This window comes from Chionomys nivalis, chromosome 3, assembly GCF_950005125.1.
Source record: "Chionomys nivalis chromosome 3, mChiNiv1.1, whole genome shotgun sequence".
In the NCBI taxonomy this organism is placed as follows: Eukaryota; Metazoa; Chordata; class Mammalia; order Rodentia; family Cricetidae; genus Chionomys; species Chionomys nivalis.
The window spans coordinates 34,273,357-34,294,203 of record NC_080088.1 but is presented as its reverse complement, the minus strand read 5'-3'; the positions used below and the strand labels follow the sequence as shown (position 1 = coordinate 34,294,203).

The following is a 20,847-nucleotide window of genomic DNA, read 5'->3' as shown; positions in this document are numbered from 1 at the left end:
CCTGTCTCGAAAAAACCAAAAAAAAAAAAAAAAAAAAAAAAGACACAAAGACACATTTTACACAACTACTCCACATGGAGCTCTCTTTATGAGACTTCCCTTGCTCTATAATACTGGAAAACAAAGATAACCTGACTATTAGAGCATCAGTTCTAAAAATTTAAGATGATGAGGGTAGCTGTACTATTGTCCTCTATAGACTAAGCAATAAACTATATTAAAATATTACCATGTTTATTTCCCAGAAAAACCTGAACACATACATTGCGGTTTATTTTCTTACTGTTAATTCTGACTTCACTGATAAGGAAATTGTGAACACAAAGAGGTTTAATAAATGGGTTTAATCATACAACCAGAAAGTAGCATATAATATCAATTGGATCTGGTACCTCCACCTTAACTGTACCCTTGCAGTATGAGCATTTCATGAGAGAGAGAGCAGAGAGGAGTAAAAGGTCTATGAGGAGTGGAGTAGATAGAGTGGAATGAACAGAGGAAACTGCTGAAATTATCACAAAATTCAGCTGTTTTCAGCACCAAATCCCAAATGGGATATAATGTGTTTCACATTGCTCAGACCACTGAGAAATATTCACTGAAATAAAAAAGAAAGTAGTGATTATAGCTCTCAGTCAAAGGGGACACTAAAAACATAGTATATATAATATCTCAAATTGGATCATCAAAAATGTGCTAAAATTCTCTCAAAGAATAAAATGATCAAACTGAAGTTATATAAGGAATGCAGACCCAAATGATAGCACCTGTACTTGCCTTTTTACTTAACTAGAGAGAGAAGGGAATGGCTAGTTAATAATGGTCTTTAAACTACATGTAGATCGTATTAGAGGGCCATGAAATCAACTATGTGGATCACAGCCAGTAGGGAAAATGTGTGTGTGTGTGTGTGTGTGTGTGTCTGTGTATGTCTGTGTTTCTGTGTGTATACATGTATGCATGTGTACCTTCAGATCAATGACAAATGAAGAACAGTAAAAAATTTAACACATCTGTGGGATTATAATCTTAACATCTTACAATTTTGATTCACTTTTAATCATGAAGTCCATTGTCATAAAATTAATCATTTGTCTTTGCTATCTTATCTCAGCTGGGACCTTGTCAAAAGCCTCCATCACGGAAGATAGCAGGCTGAAGTCCTTAGTGCATGAATACCTTTGAGCTGATTATAAGGGGCCCTCATCCTTTGCATTTCAGGGCTATAAGTGGAAAATGAAGTCCTTTTTGTAAATAGAGAGGAATGTATCTGCGCTGAGGAATCTGAGAAGAGGGACTGTAGAAAGTATATCGGAAGGACAAAAGCATTTTTCAGGAGCGAGTTCTGTTTGATATATGAGTTCTGGTTGACCTATTCACATGCACAAGCCCTGCCCTTCTCTCCATGCCCCACATGTAGGCTGACCACAAGGTCAGATGACCATGGCCACATAGCTGTCCAGGTCTGAGTATAGCTGTCCAGGTCTGAGTATTAATAGATTGTCCCTTATCCTAAGAAATGTGTTGTTGGATGATGAATTACATGAACATGCTTTCCATAGTGAGGGCAGAAGTATGTCCCTGGCCTAGAAAGAAATACTTGTAAGGAATGGCTGTGTACCAAGGATCTCTTATGTTTATCCTTTCCAAATTAATTCCTAGAGCTTTGGTTTCTGCTGGGAACCCCCTGAGATACACTTACTAGAAGAAACGCTGTGTTTTCCTATTCAAGAGTGTGAGAAAAGACTAGTGCAGTGTTTGTAAGATGAACTTCAAGGACTTGGAAATTCTCCAAGGATTGTCAGCTAACTGAGCTTCCAATGTGCACTTATGTACGGCACATTTAATCTTTGTACTTATTTTACATCTTAAAGTATAAACTGTAAGTTATTCTAGATCATTTGAATGACCACTAGAGACTCAAGTGTTTCTGTTATTATTGAATATAACTGAGCCATACTTTTAATGTTTGTGAAAGAATCTGAAAACAAGAAATACTGTATTCATAGAAATTTCTAAACAAAATGGTATAATAGGTACCAGAAAAATAAAAATGAAGATTCTTCTGTGATTCAAATACTTTTTGTGTGTGTGTCTCTCTCTGTGCTTTCTCTCTCTCTCTTTCTCTCTCTCTTTGTCTATTTCTCTCTCTCTGTCTCTGTCTCTGTCTTTGTCTCTTTCTCTCTCTCTCTCTCTCACACACACACACACACACACACAAACAAACAAACAAGCAACAAATAACCAATGAAATAACAGAGAAGTCATAAAATGAAGAGATGAGGTAGACGATCTACAAAGTTCTATCTTTCTCTTATGTGTTTAAAAACATGCTCAGCACAGAGTTGCACTCCTAACCAAGAAACTATTTGCAGTTGATGTCTGTTAGGGGAAGTAGGTAAAGGAAAATTAGTTTTCTCCAATGGAGGGACACTGTGTATATCAACAACACTCGAGAGATGGTCCCTTGTTCAGGAGTCATTGACCAATGCAAAATGGACTCCATGGTTTTATTGCTTTGCTGTGTGTGCATGTGTGTCTTTGGGGATTGATTTTCTTTTTTGAGAGAAAGAGCATGGATTTTTAAAAGTCAATTAACAACAACAACAACAAAACATGCCCACATTTTATGCGGCCACATCCTTTACCCAGAACAACAGGACAAATTAATGTTATCTGTTTCTATTTTAGTTTTTAAGCTTTAAAAATTCCTAAAGATGTTTGTGTACTTAGGTGTCACACAAAATGACACTGTATGTGGAATTTTAGACATATTTGCTTGTTCTTTGTAAAAGAAATAATGTGAGAAAATATGGAGGATGGGCTAGAGAATGTTTTGCTTTTAAAATAGGATAGATTTATATTACCAAAGATTTAGATACAAAAGAGTGAAAAAACCCATGCATTGGAAACAAAGTCCAGCTTGCTGTTTCTCCGCTGATGAGAAAAGCAAACAAACACAAAACCAACCAGGCTTTCTGGCTCCATGAAGTAATGGGAATGCTTTTAACCAAAGGAATATACTTGCCAAGAAGGTGACCTAGCATAGCCACTTGTCCTCCCATGAGTCCTTGTACTGGTTCCTGTGACCCCCACAGCCTGCAAGGAGACTGATCTATCAACTTCTCTGGGAGTTACTTTAGTTCCCCTATTGCTGTCCTGACTCCCCACCCTCTTGATGTTGTACACAGCACTACCTATCTGTCTCAGTCTCAGGTATAGTTCAGGGAACACTTCAAGGAGAAGACACCGGATTAAATAAACTAGCAAAGGCCTGGAACATAGGAAAAGCTCAAAGTACATTTTCTTTTCTTGTGGCTAGTCTGTTTTAAAGATTAGACCACTGAAGCTCAGTAAGTTTGGAGACAATTTAATGCTGCCAATCAATGTAAAGCAAATGTAGTTCATGATCATAGTCATTTTCATTAAAAAAAAAGACAGTTCTAGGTTAATATTTGTTTACTAAAAAATAAGACTTCTATAGTTTCTGCGAGTGTTCTTTGTGATCTGTTTGTTGACTGTCCTTGATGTTCCTGGGAATGGTTTGTTTTTCTATTTTGAGACAGCCTCATCTGCTTTTCTGCCACTGGATAGTCCTCATAGATTTAAAGTATCTTCCAGAAGACAATTATGGATTTATCCACTGGCGTCCCAACCTTATTACTGAACATGTTTCATTTTGAAAATTTTCTACACAGTGCATGCCAAAGCTTGCCCTTGATAGAGTGGATTCTCTATTGAATTTGCATTTCTCAGATCAGTGAATATCATTTTAAAAGCAGTCTATTCTTTTAACTCACTTTGCGGAGATTAGGTATTGACACCTACATCACTGGCACATGAAAGCATTTAAAAAAAAAAACAAAACCTTGTATTGAAGACCCACAGCCAGATACCATGAGGGAGAAAGAGTCTAAACTGGAGGTCCCCATTAAATGCCCCCCCCCCCAGAGCTCAGGGAATCCTGCAGAAGACGAGGAGGTAGAAAGATTCTAAGAGTCAGAGGGGATATAGGGCAGCAGCAGAACATGGTCCTTTGAATCAATGATGCAAGGCACATGAGTTCACAGAGCCTGAAGCAGCAAGCACAGGCACAACATGGGTCTCTACCAGGTCCTCTGCGTATACACTATAGCTATTAGTTTATTTTCATGGGATCCTGACTGGGAGAACAAGTTTGTCATGACTCTTGTGCCTGTTGTTGGGACTCCTTAATTCCTGTTGGGTTACTGTGCCCAAGTTTGATATGAAAGTTTTGATTCATCTTATTATATTTCATTTTGTCATGTTTGGTTGTTATCTCTTAGAAGCCTGTTCTTTTCTACTAGAAGACAGAAAGGGAGTGAATATGGAGGGGAGGATAGGTAAGAGGAGGAGGAACGGAGAGGAGCAGAGGGAGAGGAAACAATAATCAGAATATATTGTATGAGAAAAGAATCTATTTTCGATTAAAAATGTGAAAAAATAATTTACTTTTATTTGGGAAAAAAGAAAGAAAAATATATCTGGACTCCTTAAAAGTACCATCAAACTCTCTACTAGAGTTCTAGCTAATGTATGGGTCATGACAATATGCTCAAAGGGCAAAACAGTCTATGAACAAGGACTCTAAACAATCTGATAATTAGGTGTCTTCAGTGGAACTATTCAAATATTGATGGATAAAGTAAAATAATACTCTGTGTGTATGTGTGTGTGTGTGTGTGTGTGTGCGCACGCGCACATGCACGCACCAAATCAATTAGGTAGCTCAAAAGGGCACATGTGTGTCAGGAGAGACAGTTCTCAAGTGAAGAGTACTTACTCTTCTTCCAAAAGATTCAAGTTTTCTTTCCAACATGTATATCCAGTGACTGACAAACACCTTTAATTCCAGGGGATCCCACATCTCTGGCTTCTGTGGGCACCTGCACCTACATACATGTACTTAGACACATACATACATACACATAATTAAATAAAAATGTGTGGTGGTTTGAAAGAAAATGACCTCCATAGGGAGTGGCACCATTAGGGGATGTGACCTTGTTGGAGGAAGTATGTCACAGAAGGGGTGGGGTTTGTGGTCTCATATATGATCAAGCCATGCTCAGTGTCTCAGACCACTTCCTGTTGCCTGCAAGTCAAGATGTAGGACTCTTAGCTACTTCTCCAGCACCATGTCTGCCTGTACACCACCCTTTTGCACCATGACGATAATGGACCAAACCTCTGAAAACATAAGCCACCCCAATTGGATGTTTTTCCTTTATAAGAATTGCCGTGGCCATGGTATCTCTTTTCAACAATAGAAACCCTAAGACAAAATGCATCTTAAAAAATAGCACGTGCATGAGCTAGCTACATCCTTATATGGAGGAGGTAACTGATACAATCTGTCCTGGAATCTAAGACAAGCAATGTACATAAAGGGATGTGCTTCTGAAACAGTGTCTGTATTGCTTAGGCTGGTCTTTTACTCTGAGCTCAAATGATCTTTTCATGACCACCTCTTATGTGGCTACAGTTACAAGTTATTATGCCTTGCTGATAAAGAAACCTTTTACTGAAGAACATAGGTGGTTAGATTGTGTTTGTCTCCTTTCTTTGTTAACCACAATTGTAATAGTCGAGTGCTGCAATCAAGCTTTTTTAAATGATCAATGTTGTAGAATATTTGTTTAACTATGGAAAGATGTGTTGCATTGGTTTATGTTGCAGAATATTTGTTTAACTATATAAAGATGTGTTGCTCTTCTATCTTGCCTTCCTAATAAAAAGCTGAATGGTCAATAGGAAGGAAGGAGGAATAGATGGGACTACCAGGCAGGGAGAGTAAAGTAGGAGGAATTAGGCTCATAAAACGGAGAAATAAAGAGACACCAGGAAGATGCCAGAGGCCAGACAGACAGACAGGAAGGAAGCAGGAAAACAGGACACACAGAATAAAAGAAAGGCAAAAGCCCCAAGAAAAACGTAGGTGGAGAGAAACAGGTTAGATTCAGTTAGAAGAAATGGTGGGACAGGACTGGGCTAGTGCAGAGCATTCATAATTAATAAGTCTCTGTGTCTTTGTTTGGGAGCTGGTTAACGGTCCAAAGAAAATGCCAAGTACAGATCAATTTAAGAGGAGTATCTATCTTGTGCCATATGATGCAGGTAGTTATACTGGATACTCGTGACTAAAAATGCCACAGAGTAGATTCTTGTGACATGAGAGACAGTTATCCCCATCATGCCCCATCTTCTTTTCCCGAGAGTTAGTAGTGGTAAACTCTGTAGTCCTTACCTATCAGCATCATGTCTGCCCACAGCCTTTAACCAGCTCTTTTCTCTGGCCCTCATCTTCCTGTATTATTTTGGAAAAGTGCTTAATAAATTCTTTGGATAAATAAGTGAAGTTTTATATAAAAACAACCACAGGCTTATTATCTTATTTTTCTCTCCCACTGTCACTAATCCCTCTGGCTTTTGCCTATTTTACTTTTATCTGCAACTTTATTCCCTTTTGTTTCTGAAAACGAGATTGGGTCACCTTGCTCAGCCTTACTACATGGAAAGTGCTTAGTCTTACTGCAACTTGATATGCCATGTTTTGTTGATACTCATGGGAGACCTGCCTGTTTCTAAACAGAAATGGAGGAGGAGTGGATTAGTAGAGTGGAAAGAGAGGCGAGAGGGGGGGTTGCAGGAAAGGGACTGGGAGGAGAGGAGGCTGGGGAAACAGGCTGGGATGTAAGATAAATAAATATACTTATTTAAAAAAGAAACAAACTAGACTGAAGTTGGGCTCTATGGTCCTGTTTCTTATTCCTTAGTGAGCTATATGTTTTCAGTCTGTTTATTCTGTGGTGTGGTATAGTCATTCACATGTAATAGGCTCTTCCATAGCAATATGCAGTGGAAAATTCCTTTTGACAAGCCATAGCAAGCTTAATTGAGTCATGACGTATCCCATTAGATGACTTCCAATGAAGCAAGCAGTCCTTTCCCTGAGGTAGCAAATGCTATCCTACGGTTTCATCATGACTGTATGGTCTTATATGCCTAAAGAAATGAAATTTCTTCATTTAGAAAAAGTTACAGAGAGGTGGGGAGTTAATATTAGAGTTATCGAATTAAATTTTAAAGAGGTACATGTTCTACCAAGCTAATCTTCCTTAGATTTAAGGAAACCCATTTTTTTTTTTTTTTTGAGAAAAAAAACCTAGCACTGATTACAGGTCCATTTTTAAGTGTTATGATTACTTGGTTGCTTAATGAGCCCCTTATAAGAATCCCAAATCTACTCTGTTTAAGTTTAAATTTTATTACAAAATGTAACTTGTCATGTCAGTAGAAACCATTATGTCAAGAAAGTATTTATGATTTTCTCCCACTGCCTTTGCAGCCTGCAGTCATCCCGAATCCTGACACAGCAGTTAATGTTTTGAGAACAGATGGTGTGAGGGCTCTCAGCACTAGCAGACCAGTAGTAGCTGACCGTGTGCAGTGTTGAACTTGTGAGCCTCCATCTAAGTCTTCTGCAGGTGCCCTGGGATCGAGTGTTATTATGGTACCACTGTCAGTCTGGAGAGAAACATTAGGAATGGGTCTCATCCTTGCCTCCAACCCCAGTGCAGCTCTAAGCTAAGAAAGGGAGATTGCAAACCATTGATTTGACCCATACAGACGAGTTGAAAATAAATTGTGCTATCTGCTCTATTTGTCCCTAAAGTCAAATTTACCTAATACATAACACGAGTAGTCCCATTCAATTGCATCAAAGGACTTCTTGGCATGTAATGCAATTGTCACAATTCGTTCCGATGTTCTCTTATATTTCTGATGAGCTGCATTAGCCTATGCAGATAACCTGATGCTTCTGACCAGGCACACGGGCTTCTCGATAAAGGTCCATTAGGCTTTTATTATTTATTCATGCACCATGTATTCAGGTAGTCATTATAGTATATCTACCTACGTTATATGAAAGCATATTTTTCACAGTACCACTAAGGGAATAATACGTAATTTAAGTATAAAGCTAAATGGATATATGTAATAGAATAAAGAATGGTAGGCCACCTTGACTTCAAAACCACAAATAGTATCTTATGCTTTAAAAATTCAGTACAAACCATTTAAATGCATGACATTTATTCGTAGTCTATGAAACTAGTGTCTGCTCCGGGTGCTGATGGCAGGGAGAAGTAAATGTGTTGGTGGCTAACCTAAACTTTTATGAAGCTGTTTTTAAAGTGACTTCGTGCCACAGAAAGGGGCATCAATTATTGCTCAGTTTTCAGTTGAAATTGAAAGGCTGTCCAAATTTCCATTCTTCAGCTCAACATCTGTAACAGAGAGGGAGGCAAAAAATACCTCCATGGGAGATTCCTTATTATTACAATCACACGAATAGGGCTGAAATATTTCCTTCCCAAGTACTGATAAAGCCTTTGATGCTCTGGGAATCTGAAGAGTGGAGAATAGGCATAAAGGCAGCTGGTAATCTTAAAAGTTCTATAATCCATACTGGTGGCACAACACAGTATCAGAGGAAGGGCTGGCAATGGAGCCAGCTCTCATCTGGCTCCCTGCTTAAGTTGCCAGTATCCTTGACAAACAAGTAACCCTGGGCTTTGCTTCCTCATCCACAGAGAGGAATACAAACTCACCACCAGCTGCGGCTCATTTGACTGCTTGTTTTGAGACAGTGTCTCCCTCTGCGGCCAGACAATGGAAGGCCTCTGCAGGCCAATGGCTGATTACTGACAACCACCATCATTCCTAGCCCACAGTTATAAAGATCAAAAAAGGCAACAGACTTCGGTCAACCATTTAATACTCAATAAATGTTTGCTGTTTTGTTACAATCATCTTAATAAAATATATAAATATATGTAATAAGCATACATGTATTTCTCATCAGTCCCAAGAAAGTCCAGTTCAGTATGACACTTTGTGTTCAACTGAAGCTTCATGACATTATACGGGAAAAATAATGACATTTTGTGCTGTGAAAATTTACACTGTGGTTAAATGACACAAAGAAAATGCACTTTTAAAACTAGAGACTCCAAAGACAGGATTTCAAACAGAAAAACAAACCAGTAAGTCAAACTAAAATAAACAGAACACTTTTTTGTCATTAATCTTCTATACTAATTGAATACAGTTGATGAGCTCAAGAGATAAACCTTTAAACACACTGGTCACATATACTTTAAAATATTGTAGAGAACAAAATTTCCCTAGATATTTCCATTAACTTGAGTCCAGTGACACAGGCTTGCAAAACAAAATGTGTGTACTGAATACCTTAGAGAACAGAACAAACAATACCATTCTGCTGCCATGGAATTTCGTGTTCCCTAACTGATTTTTTAAGCTAATTTTTGGCTTAAACCATGACTTCATGGTTAAGAGTATGTGTTGCTCTTGCAGAAAATCAGAGTTAGATTCCCAGCACCTACATGGTGGTTCATAGCCGTCTATATCTCCAGTTCCCTGGGGAGCCAAAGCCCTCTTCTGACTTCCTCAGGCAACAGGCATTTACATAATACACAGACATACATGCAGGCAAGACATTCATACATATAAAATAATAATAAATAAATCTTAAAAAATTTTAAAAAGCTAATTTCTAATTTGAAGGACGCTTTGTAATTTTCTCTCACGCTCTCTATCTTTCCCTCTTTCCCTCCCTCCCTTTATCCTCCCTCCCTACCTCTTTCTTAAAGAGGGTCTTGCTATGCAGCTCAGGCTGGACTTGAACTTGGTTTCTGCCTCAGCCTCCCAAATGCACTGCCATGTCTGCCAGCATGATTTTTAGTAATAGTTGGAAAATATGTTTGGATCCAAGAGAAGCATTTTTTAAAGAAAGGTTCATGATTGAAAATTGATTCTAAAACCCTAAGCATACATACAGACGTATGCACAAAACTCGTGGTGTACGTGTAAACAGAGAGAGCCACTCAGTGAATTTTTTGGGGCCTTGGTAATAGATAATTGACTCTCATCAGGTATCTCTTTCTTGTGCATTAACATGTGATATCACACTCTCATATAACATTTTATAACCTAGTGAAATAAAAAGCCCCTTCAGATTGCAACTGTCAGATAATCAGATTCCGTAGTACTCATTATGACTGCAATTATGTAACAAAACACTCCAAATATAGTTCAGTTATTGCCGTTATTAATCACTCTGGTTCTGTTTCAAGTGCTTGCTTTATAGCCTGCTGGATAGACTGCATTATTTCACAGGCCGAATGTCGAAAGTCAAGCACGTGCTTGTGACTCTGCTGCGCTAAAGGCCTTTCAACATAACTTACCCTTTCAGTTTGTATTTCTGAACAAAAACAAATGGGAGGGATGAAGAAGTTGGTGTCAATGGAGTCACTGACCTTTGCAGTAAACAGAAGAGAGTCCTTAGCACAACAAATTTGCAAATAAGAAACCTATTTTCCTACGACGAGAAATTGTGCTGTTTAAGGAGCTAGCTTTGGAATACCAATTGCTCTTACAGAACGAATCTGCACATTTGATGAGGAAATGGTAATGAGTGTTGGCAGATCCAGTTTTAAAGGAAATGTTTAAAATACCTATGTCATAGGCTTCAGTCCTAAGCATTTTATTTATTTCATTTTACGCACAGAACCATGTATTCTAACTCATTTACCAAGTAAAAACAAGAATTTGATTACACAGAGCCAACACCATCTGCCCCACTTTACACATCACTGTAGATAGATTTCGAGGAACAAAACTGGACCTGAAAATTTCTTAAGCCTACGCTCTACATGGCTGAAGTACTAACGAAACAGGATTCCAAATGGTCCTAGGCAAAGTGGCTCTGTAATTATAAGTACTAACACATACTGTGCTCAAATAATATGCATATAATAACACATCAATATGGCTTACAAAATTATTTCACCATTTTCCTGTACCCACGATTTTTTTTCAGCTTGGCTATAAACATTGGGCCCCAAGCTTTGCCCTTTTCTGGAATCACCAAAAGACTGCATTTCTGGTTAGTGGGAGCGAATGTGAAATCTTGGGAGCAAGTCCTTGCTAGTCCACTAATGTCCACAGGCACGATGGTACTGTTGGAGGTTAAGATCTCACTGATGACGTCCTGATTTTCAGCCCTGGAAAGCGTGCATGTGGAGTACACGAGTAACCCTCCGGGCCGTAAGGCCTTAATTGCAGACCTGTGCATAGTGGGAAAATGAAAAGGTGAGTGGGGTACAACAAGGAAAGTAGGGGACCTGAGTCAAGTAGATTACATACCAGCCTTGCTCTGCCTCAAGCTGCAGTAAATCTGGTGGTTTTCTGACCCTAGACATAGTCTGTGTACATCCTATACAGTTTATCACTGATACCTGGGAAACAGTAACCAGAGAAATCAAGACGGAAAAGTCAGAGAAAGTGAGTTGGTTGATGGTTTGTTCTTCTAAGGGTAGGAAAAGGGGGGAAGAACACAGATAATATTTTTTAAATCATGGAAGTAAAACAGAAAGCAAAGACAATGATTGAAAATAGACATAATAAATCATTGATCACACCCTACATGCTCAAGGAGGGCTATCAGGTAAAAGTCAGAAGGTATTCCCCTAAGAAAAAAAGATAAATAATTTGTAAATAAGGGAGCTGCTGTGGCCTGGGAAGCCAAAGACCTTTGCACTCTGCCTTACATGGGTCCTCTAGAGTAAAATCTAGCTTCCCACGGTGGGATATTAGCAGAAAAAGTTTCCACCCTTACAATAAACCTCCTGTACATTGTTGTTTCCTTATAAACTAAAACGTATGACCAAGGATCCCAAGAAATGATTAATCAATACAAAAGAAAAAGAACACAAACAGCAAAAATGTGGCCTAGAAAGAAACTGACAATTCAATTCAGGGAACAAAATATGACACAATAAACACAGAGAGATCAGGGAAGATGGATAACTCATAAAATAGCAACATCATAAGAAAACAGCAAGAAGAAAGTTTATAGAAATTGAACATCTGTTTGCCAAAATAAGGAATACCTGTAGAAGCACTTGGAAGGTAATGGTCAACATATCCCCCGCTCCCCGCCTTCAAATTAGAACAACAGTGAACTCAAAACAACCTTGTCCAAAATTAAAGTAACAAATTTAGAAAAATATTACTCAGAAGTTTTTGACAACGGGAATTGAATTAATGTAACAACATAACTATCCAGAATGGGGACAGGACACAACGCTTCAGATGAAAGGAACTCATCAAGAGGCTACCACATTCATTATTATTCATGTATCGCCTATTATATGTTGAGTATTGTCTAGATATGGGATATTGTATCAATGAATAAAACAGAGCAATGAAAATACAAACAATTTAAAATACCTCCTACGAGGTGTGATTCTTTACACCTTTAAACCTAGTACTTCAGAGTCTGAGGAAGGAGTATGAGACCAGCCTTGGTTATACAGTGAGTATTAAGCTAGCCAGGGTTACACAGACAGGCTATCCTGTCTCAAAATGCTCCAGGAAAAAGCACACTATATCCAATAACAAAAGCTCAGCCCTGAAGACATACACATACAAATAACAATGTATCGCGTGAGCAGGCTGTATTTTAAATTTAGAAACACACATATGTGAGAGCAACTAAAAAAAAAAAAGAGCTGCGAATCTGAAAGAGAGCAAACCCAGGAACTTGAGAGGAAAGAAAGGAAAGGTGGAAACAATGTAATTACATTAGTTTCAAATAATCTAAAAGTTTTCCAGGGAGGGGAAATTGCAGTCACGATGTAATGTATGAGAGAATACATTTTTGAAAAAAAAATAAAAATTATAAAAATAATAAATCCAGAGACCCAAGGGTGGGGGCTTTATTTTCCCAAATATCACATTCTCATAAGCACCAACTATGGAAAGATGAGCACGCCAATGACTGAACCGTGCCCCTTAGACTGATACAATGATGTGAAAACATACGTCGTCTCTGCACGGGACTGAGTTTGGAAACAGACCCTTTAATGAGGTAATTCAGTTAAAACCCAGTCATTGGAGAGGACACATTAATCCAATTTAGCTGATATCATTATAGGAGAAAATTTAGACAAAGAGCTACAGAGAGACGGACCTGTAAGCCAAAAGAAAAGAAGGCCTGAGAGGAAGCCAGGCCTAGCAATGTCTCTCAGACTTTCAGCCTGTCCGCTATCTGAGTAAACTAATCCTTCAGCTACTCAGTCAGGTGCACTTTGCCATGGTGGTCAAGGAAAACTCATAGAAAGTATATGTATACACATAAACACACATAAATCTATACACAAGAGTATCTAAGATTATGTGAGTTTGTATATATTTTTATTTCCTGTGTAAATTATTGGCAGGTACCATGAAGGAAACTAAATCAAGATAAAAATATCAGGAATGGGGGGCTGGAGAGATGGCTCTGTGGTTAAGAGTGCCGACTGCTCTTCCAGAGGACCCAGGTTCAATTCCTACCACCCACATGGCAGTTAACAGCTGTCTGTAACTCCAAGATCTGACACCCTCAGATAGACATACATGCAGGCAAAACACCAATGCAAATAAAATAAAAATAAATAAATTATAAAAAAAATATCAGGAATGATTGGACAGTGAGGAATTGTAACTCTAAGACTGAATAATAATTGGGCCAAACAGATGTGTGATGGATAACTATCCTACAGTGCAGGAATAGCCAGTAAGAAATCCCTGAGGCATGGCCAAGGAAAGAGGACAGATGTGTGGCTGAAGTAGGGAAGACAGGAAGGGAATGGGGGATGGGATGAGTGCTCAGGTCAGAGTCCGAGGTGCAGAGACCTGTGAATGCGCTGTAAACCTCACCTTACACATGTGCACTGAAATACGTCGCTGCTAGTGCTTAGAATACTGGGAACAAAGAGAAGATACTAAATGCTTCTAGAAGGAAAGACGAACCACCAAAAATTATGGGCCACTTCAGCGTTCAGAAAGCAGGCTAGCAACAGTGAATGTCACATGACTTCCATTTGCAGCCGACCCATCAAATAAATATGGGAGAATACAGAAACTCAGAGATTGGATAGCTCTGAGTTTTTCCTCTAGCAAACTAAAGGGATAAAGAGAACCAGAGCCCATAAAAGAGTAAATATGGCACAGAATGGTGAAGGGCGGGAAGCCTCGGAGCAGAAGCAGTGTGTGAGCTTTGAGGGGAAGCCTCTTCAGGTGGCAAGGGGAGGGGAGGTCTCCAGAAAGAATGGCTGACAGGTAAGAAAAACCTGCAGATCCACCACGCACAGCTGGGAGACAGAAAGTTTGATGCTACCATCTGATTTAGTTGCAGAAAGACTCTTTAGGAGAACTCCTGCCATAAAATTGAACTAACAGAAAGAGAAGTTTAATTCTAACACATTGCTCAAGTCTAGAGTAAATGATATTTATAGAATTAAACAACCATTTATCATTCTCCAATATTCAGAATCATTTCATAGATTGATATTAGTATTGTCTTGGAGAGTAGATAAAACCTCTGAAAGAACAGTACCAGATATGCATGGCAGGGTCAGTATACAAATACACTTACTTCAGAAAAAGAGAGGAGTACTTCCCTTGGATATGAGAGCGAGAGCGAGAGCGAGCAAGAGAGAGAGAGAGAGAGAGAGAGAGAGAGAGAGAGAGAGAGAGAGAGAGAGAGAGAGAGAGAGAGAGAAGAACCAGTAATAGACTAAGAAATGAAGGTCTCAGAGTTGCCTAGGAGAATGGGTAATGTGGGCTGCACGTGTACTCCACTCATTATAAAATGCAGTCTGTACAAATCAGTCGTCACAGATGACCAAGGACCCAGAGTGTAGGGTCCCGTATGTGCAATGAATACCAGCAACAGGCTAGTAGTCAGTGCCTAAAAGCTAGAAAAGAAAAACAAATTATTTTAGAGAGCTGGGGATGCTCTTTAGAGATTTGGTAGTGACCTGGAGAATAAATTAAGAAATATGTGAAAGTCATTGCCTCTGAAAACACGGGTGGAAGAGTAAAAGAACAGAAATCAACATTTTGGACACAATTATATTTCGGGATCTTTTACCTATATGGTTATTTTTTATGACACTACAAACGATGTATGGGAGACTCAGCACCAGTCTAAGTACCTACCTTTTCCAGTCATTGTTTTTGTATAAATTTTGATTGTTAGGAGTAAACTTAATCTCCAGACAGCCTATGCTCTGAAATCCCAGCTAACATTTTGTAGTACCTAAAACTTATAGATTTCCCAAGTATTCCTTTGCTGAATAAAACATAGGTATATGTGTATTTGGGATATTGAAATGACAAGCAGCAAATGGCAAGAAGCACTTGATTGGGAATCTCTAACGTTTTGACTAAGGTCTTGAGATCAATCCAATTTGTATCAAAAATAAAGCCTTTGTGTTATTCCACATAGTTTCTTTGTTTAGAAATTAATGTAGCCAGCTAAGTTATGCAACCTAAGTTTAGAAGATAAGTTAAGGATGTTAAAATGAAAACAGCAGAAGAACGAGCCAATACTGCAACACCATAGAAATAATTAATTTGCATCAAGCCAGAAACACATTGTTGGTAAACGGTGAAGCTTCTGTGTCATTTTGTACAACTTTAGTGAAAAGAAAAAAAAAAAAAAACCTCATTCTTCCCTGATGAAGTACTAGCTTTGTTACCAGTGGAATTAAGATTAAAATAGTCCTTTTAATGGCAATTTAAAGACATCTGCATTCAAAACTGCATATATCCTGTGCACAATGTTTAATGGGTTTTTAAAAAATTGTATACCTATTGCATAGTCCATAGAAAATCATCTAAAAATGAGTGTAGTTCAAATACAATTGTAGAAAAATGACAACACATTTAATGGCTTAAAGTATTGGAGCCATATCCCCTTTAGGCCTCTGGAGCCCACAGGATTCATGACTCAAATCAAGGTACTCCTATGCTGTATCACCCCAGAAGCGTGGGTGAGGAATCCTTACTTTTATTCTGTTTTGTATTTTAGCAGCCACGCACCTTCACAAGGCAGTGCTGTCATCCAGCCTGAACTCTGTCATCTCAGCTCCTAGTCTACTCTATGCTCCCTTCCCATCTGCAAGGACCTTCGTGATGACACTGGCCCACTGAGATATCCAGGACATTCTCCACACCGCAGAACCATATTTGGTCAAATCTTAAAAGCTTCTAAGCCTATTCTTGGGACTCTGGTTATCACTGTACTTATGACAGGGTGTTATCTTATTAGCAATTCCCTTCTCTGGTGTCTAGACATGAAGACCTTCCCTGACCCTGGCTGTGTACATACTGTGGTGATTGAGAAGAAAATATAAATAAACATCTTTTAGGGACTTTTGAGCACAGCATGCATGTAGGGTAAATAAGCCCCCCATTATAGTCAACCCCCAGGTATGTTTTTAAACAATGAAACTTGGTAGACATACACACTAAAAAGCTAACATTTGAGATGCAAAAGCATTTAAAGGTCAGAGAATTGAATAATAAATTGTGGCAAGTCAGTATGAAGAAGGCCGCATAAAAAGACAAAGGAAAAACAAACAAGAAATACAGACACTGAATAGTTAAAAGGCTTTTCCCTCTAGCACGAGCTTCTGTGCTGTGCAGTTATTCTTTCTGTTTTATTGAGAGAGAAGAAAACTAAACTACCCTGCTAACCTTCTCCAAGGAAACAATGGCCTTCTTAATGACCCTAAGTTTGCTAGGTTAACAAAATCTTAGCAAATGTGACATTATTTCCCTGTACAACAACCACTAACCACACTGCATGAAAAAAATCACAAATAACGTCGTACTAAGATGCATTATTCACCACTGAAAAGCAGCAAAGACAGGCTTAATTACAAGCTGAAATCAGAAGGAAACAGGCAGTGTGGTGTCATGCTAACTACAACTGAATCAGAGGGGCTCATCCAAATACTCAAAACCATTACTAGTCTCTGTTTCTAAAATAAGAGCTGATAAACAGTATCTTAGGCTACATATATTATTCAATACACAATGTCCAAGTATAATGTCAAAATTGGGGAAGTCCTTCACAAGAAAGCAGAATACCCCACAATACAATCCCTCTCATTTCCCTAGAGCATCTATATTCTTCTCAGAAGCTTCCTACAAAGTGCTCATTAGGCTTAAACCCTATTTGAAATATCAAGTAAAATTCTATCTCAGAGTAGCGCTGTAGTAAACAGGGCTGATGTGGCTTATAGGTAATAGAACAAAACACAGTGGGAAATTCTATTAGTAGGGAGACCTGCTAAGAGAAATGGTGACTCAGTCACAGAACACATTGCAGTCACCCGGTGCTTTACAGCAAATCTGGGCTATCTAGCTCTCTCCCGTAGCTTTGCAGTGCCGTATGGAAAAAGGCTGAAATGCATCTTAGGCTTAAGCATCTAGTTAATGAAGCACCTGAAAACAAAGCCAGACATATTCCTACTGAGGAAACCATTACACAGAAGAACATTTTGAGTTATTAAATGAGATCAAATCCTTACTGCAAGGTTGTGGAAGTTTACAAAGCATATACGAACGTAACTTCAGGCCTACTCCTCCATATACTTTACCATTAATGCCAAAAGCTCTGAATCCTATAGGGTTTGTTTTCAAAGCTTTCTTTAGTCTATGAGTAATAAACGCACACAAATCTACTTATGGGGAAGACCTATGGCATATAGCGTAGCTATTTCTATGTTTGCCGAGTAGGTGTTAATGTGTGATTACAGAATGTGCCGCCAACTCTGCAAGGACAAGGAAGTTATCCCATACACCCAGTATGTGCTGCACTCTTTCTCAAGCCCATTGAAATGTCTGAGTTCTGAACATACCAACACCATACCTCAAGGGTTTTGAATCAGACTTTGAACTTCTGTCTTCTATTCAAATACGCTTCATTGAAAAGTTATGTAAAATAGGATCTGCAATATATCTACAAATAGCCACATAGTTGTTCACTGAACATTTCATTGAATACTTGGTACAAGCAGACGACTGAAATGTTAAGGCATCAAAGGTTTGATGGGCATAGCTCAGTGGCAGATGACCGCCCAGCATGTATGAGGCCTGGCTCAATCCCAAATAACAAAGACAAATGAAAGAATCATCACACAGGCAGATCTACTAAGTAGACTATGTGCTCACCCGTATTTTCTCACCCTAAGAGAAGAGGAAAAACTAGATTCCTTTGCTTTTACAAGACATAAAGAGTATAGTTCACAAGCCTAGAGAAGCCAAATAATAAGGTGAACCCAAAGAAAAACATATATAGATCCTCCTGGAAATTGGAAGCAGACTAGATCGCCGGGCAAAAGTTGGGAGCATGGGGGTGTGGGTGTGGATGGGGTGTGGGGAATTGAAGAGGGGGAGAGAGAAGGGGACAACTGGGGAGAGGTTAGGGGAATGGAAGGGTTGAGATGGAAGAAGGGCAGATATAGGAGCAGGAAAGAAGTTATCTTCATTAAGGGAACCATTTTAGGGTTGGCAAGAGAGGAGATCCCAGATGTCCATGGGGATGTCCCCTGCTAGGTCCTTGGACAACAGAGGAGAAGGTGCCTGAACTGGCCTTGTCCCATAGTCACACTGATGAATATCGTGAATATCACCATAGAATCTTTGTTTGGCGATGGATGGAGATAGAGATAGAGAACCCCATCAGAGCACTGGACTGAGCTCCCAAGGTCCAGTTGAAGAGCAGAAGGAGGGAGAAGATGAGCAAGGAAGTCAGGACCGCGAGGGGTTGGTCCACCCACTGAGACAGTGTGCCTGAGCTAATGGGAGCTCCCCAAATCCAGCTGGACTGGGACTGAACGAGCATGTGATCAAACCGGACTCTCTGAATGTGGATGACAATGAGGGCTGACTGAGGAGCCATTGATAATGGCACTGGGACTTGTTTCTATTGCATGTACTGGTTTCTTAGGACCCTAGTCTATTTGGATGCATACCTTCCTAGGCCTGGATGGAGCGGGGAGGGCCTTGGACTTCCCACAGGGCAGGGTACCCTGCCCTCTCTTAAGACTGGAGGGGGAGGGATGAGGGGGAGTGGGGGAGTGGGAGGGGAATGGGAGGAGGGGAGGAAGTGGAAATTTTTGAATGAAAAAATAAAAATATATATTAAAAATGTAAGTGAGTAAAGGCTGGGGAGTGGCTTAGCAAAGTGCTTATTGCACAAGCATTAGGAACTGCGCCCATCTCCAGCATCCATACAGAAGCTGGGCATGCCAGTGTGTGTCTATATTCCCAGTACTGAGGAGGCAAAGACTGGAGGATCCTGCGGTCTTGCTGGCTAGCCAGGCTAGTCAATCAGTAAGCTCCTTGTTCAGCGAGACATCTTGTTCTCAAAAAGTAATGCAGAGAGCAACAGAGGAAGATATTTGATATTGAATTGTGACCTCCATATGCATGCACACACAGGTACTCATACACACCTCCCAATCCCAAAAAAGTTACAAAGAGGTTAAAAAAGAAGAGTTCCATCCCCTTGATATCAAAGTGTTTTGATTTGTTTGTATTAAAAAAACAAAAGCAAATGAACAAGAACTCTCAGCTCTTGGTTTATAGGTACTAACTAAAGCCAACTGTCAAGGCATTCCTTTTATCTTCCAAAAATTAAATCCTCTGCTTTTCATAGACGCTGATCATCTTTCACAGGTCTACTGACAGAAGAGCAGCTTCAGCCACCAAGAGCCCTTTAAGATGCTGGCTCAAAATCTGGGTAAGACTGTGCTACTTCTCACCACAACACTGTTCATCTTTGGGTCTCTAGGTGGGCACACAGAGTTCCAACTACCAGCACATGATCTACAGCGAACTGAAAGAAAAGGCAAAGAGCTACCCAAATTTAAATCCTTTAAGGAAAAACACAGTACTTTCATAACAGCGTGTTTCATGGCTTGGAAACTAAAATGAAATAGAGAAGCAAATAGTCTTAAAAACTTCATAGCTACCTAAGATCCAAAGGGAAAGCAATGGATAACTCAGCCAGGACTTAGCACATGACAGAGGGTGTCCTGTCCTGTCTTCCCTATGGCAAAACTCAGTCTCAGAGAATGTTCTTTGTGGAAATCTTTAAGACCACTAATATGTAGCTGGGTGGTGGTGGTGTACACCTCTTTGAGTTTGAGGCCAGCCTGGTCTATGAAGTGAGTTGCAGGACAGCCAGAGCTGTTACACAGTGAGACTCTGTCTCGAAAAAACAAAACAAAACTAAACAAAAACAAACAAACAAACAAAATTACAAAAAAAAAAAAAAAAGAGACCTAACCTCTCTCATCTATTTTTCTACTGCCTGATTACAAAACCTGGCATTCAGTTGGGAGGGTCACTGTTAATTAGATCAGCACATTTTAACTGGTTTTCTGAATTTAAAAAAGGACCAAACTCACATTATAAGAGAAAAACAAAACAAAACAAAAACCTGCCAGCACAGCAACAGTGCCATCTTTTGACTGAAGAAAATAAAGAAGAAAATGGTTTTCATTTTTCTCTCTCAATTCCTCAAGCCCTGCCAGGAGGTAAGCGACTTCTGTTTGTGCCATGCCTATAATGTGATGTACTCTAAGATGTAGATCCTGCATCATCTCCAATTTCTGATGTGGAGGTAGAGGATTCATAGATGACTTTACTCTTGAAAATATAGGGATGGCTGAAAAAGACTGTAAGTAAAATGCTTATATCTCATCTTTATTCATGTCTTTCTATTAACACTGTAGAATTAAGGCAACTGTACCATATCATTGGGTATAAATATAGGCAAAAGGAAAACAATAAGAATCACATATTGCTGGCCAGGCGGTGGTGGCGCACGCCTTTAATCCCAGCACTTGGGAGGCAGAGGCAGGCGGATCTCTGTGAGTTCGAGACCAG

The 20,847-nt window shown here is 39.4% G+C and overlaps 1 protein-coding gene across 1 annotated transcript in view; it reads right to left on the bottom strand.

The window, feature by feature from the left end:
• Positions 1 to 9,686: 9,686 nt before the first annotated feature.
• Nsun3 (NOP2/Sun RNA methyltransferase 3) overlaps positions 9,687 to 20,847 on the bottom strand; it is a 40,779-nt gene continuing 29,618 nt past the window's right edge. The window contains exon 6 of the mRNA XM_057765037.1: positions 9,687 to 11,177. Coding sequence (XP_057621020.1) covers positions 10,892 to 11,177 — 286 coding nt within the window. The 3' untranslated portion in view covers positions 9,687 to 10,891. The remainder of the gene's footprint in view (positions 11,178 to 20,847) is intronic.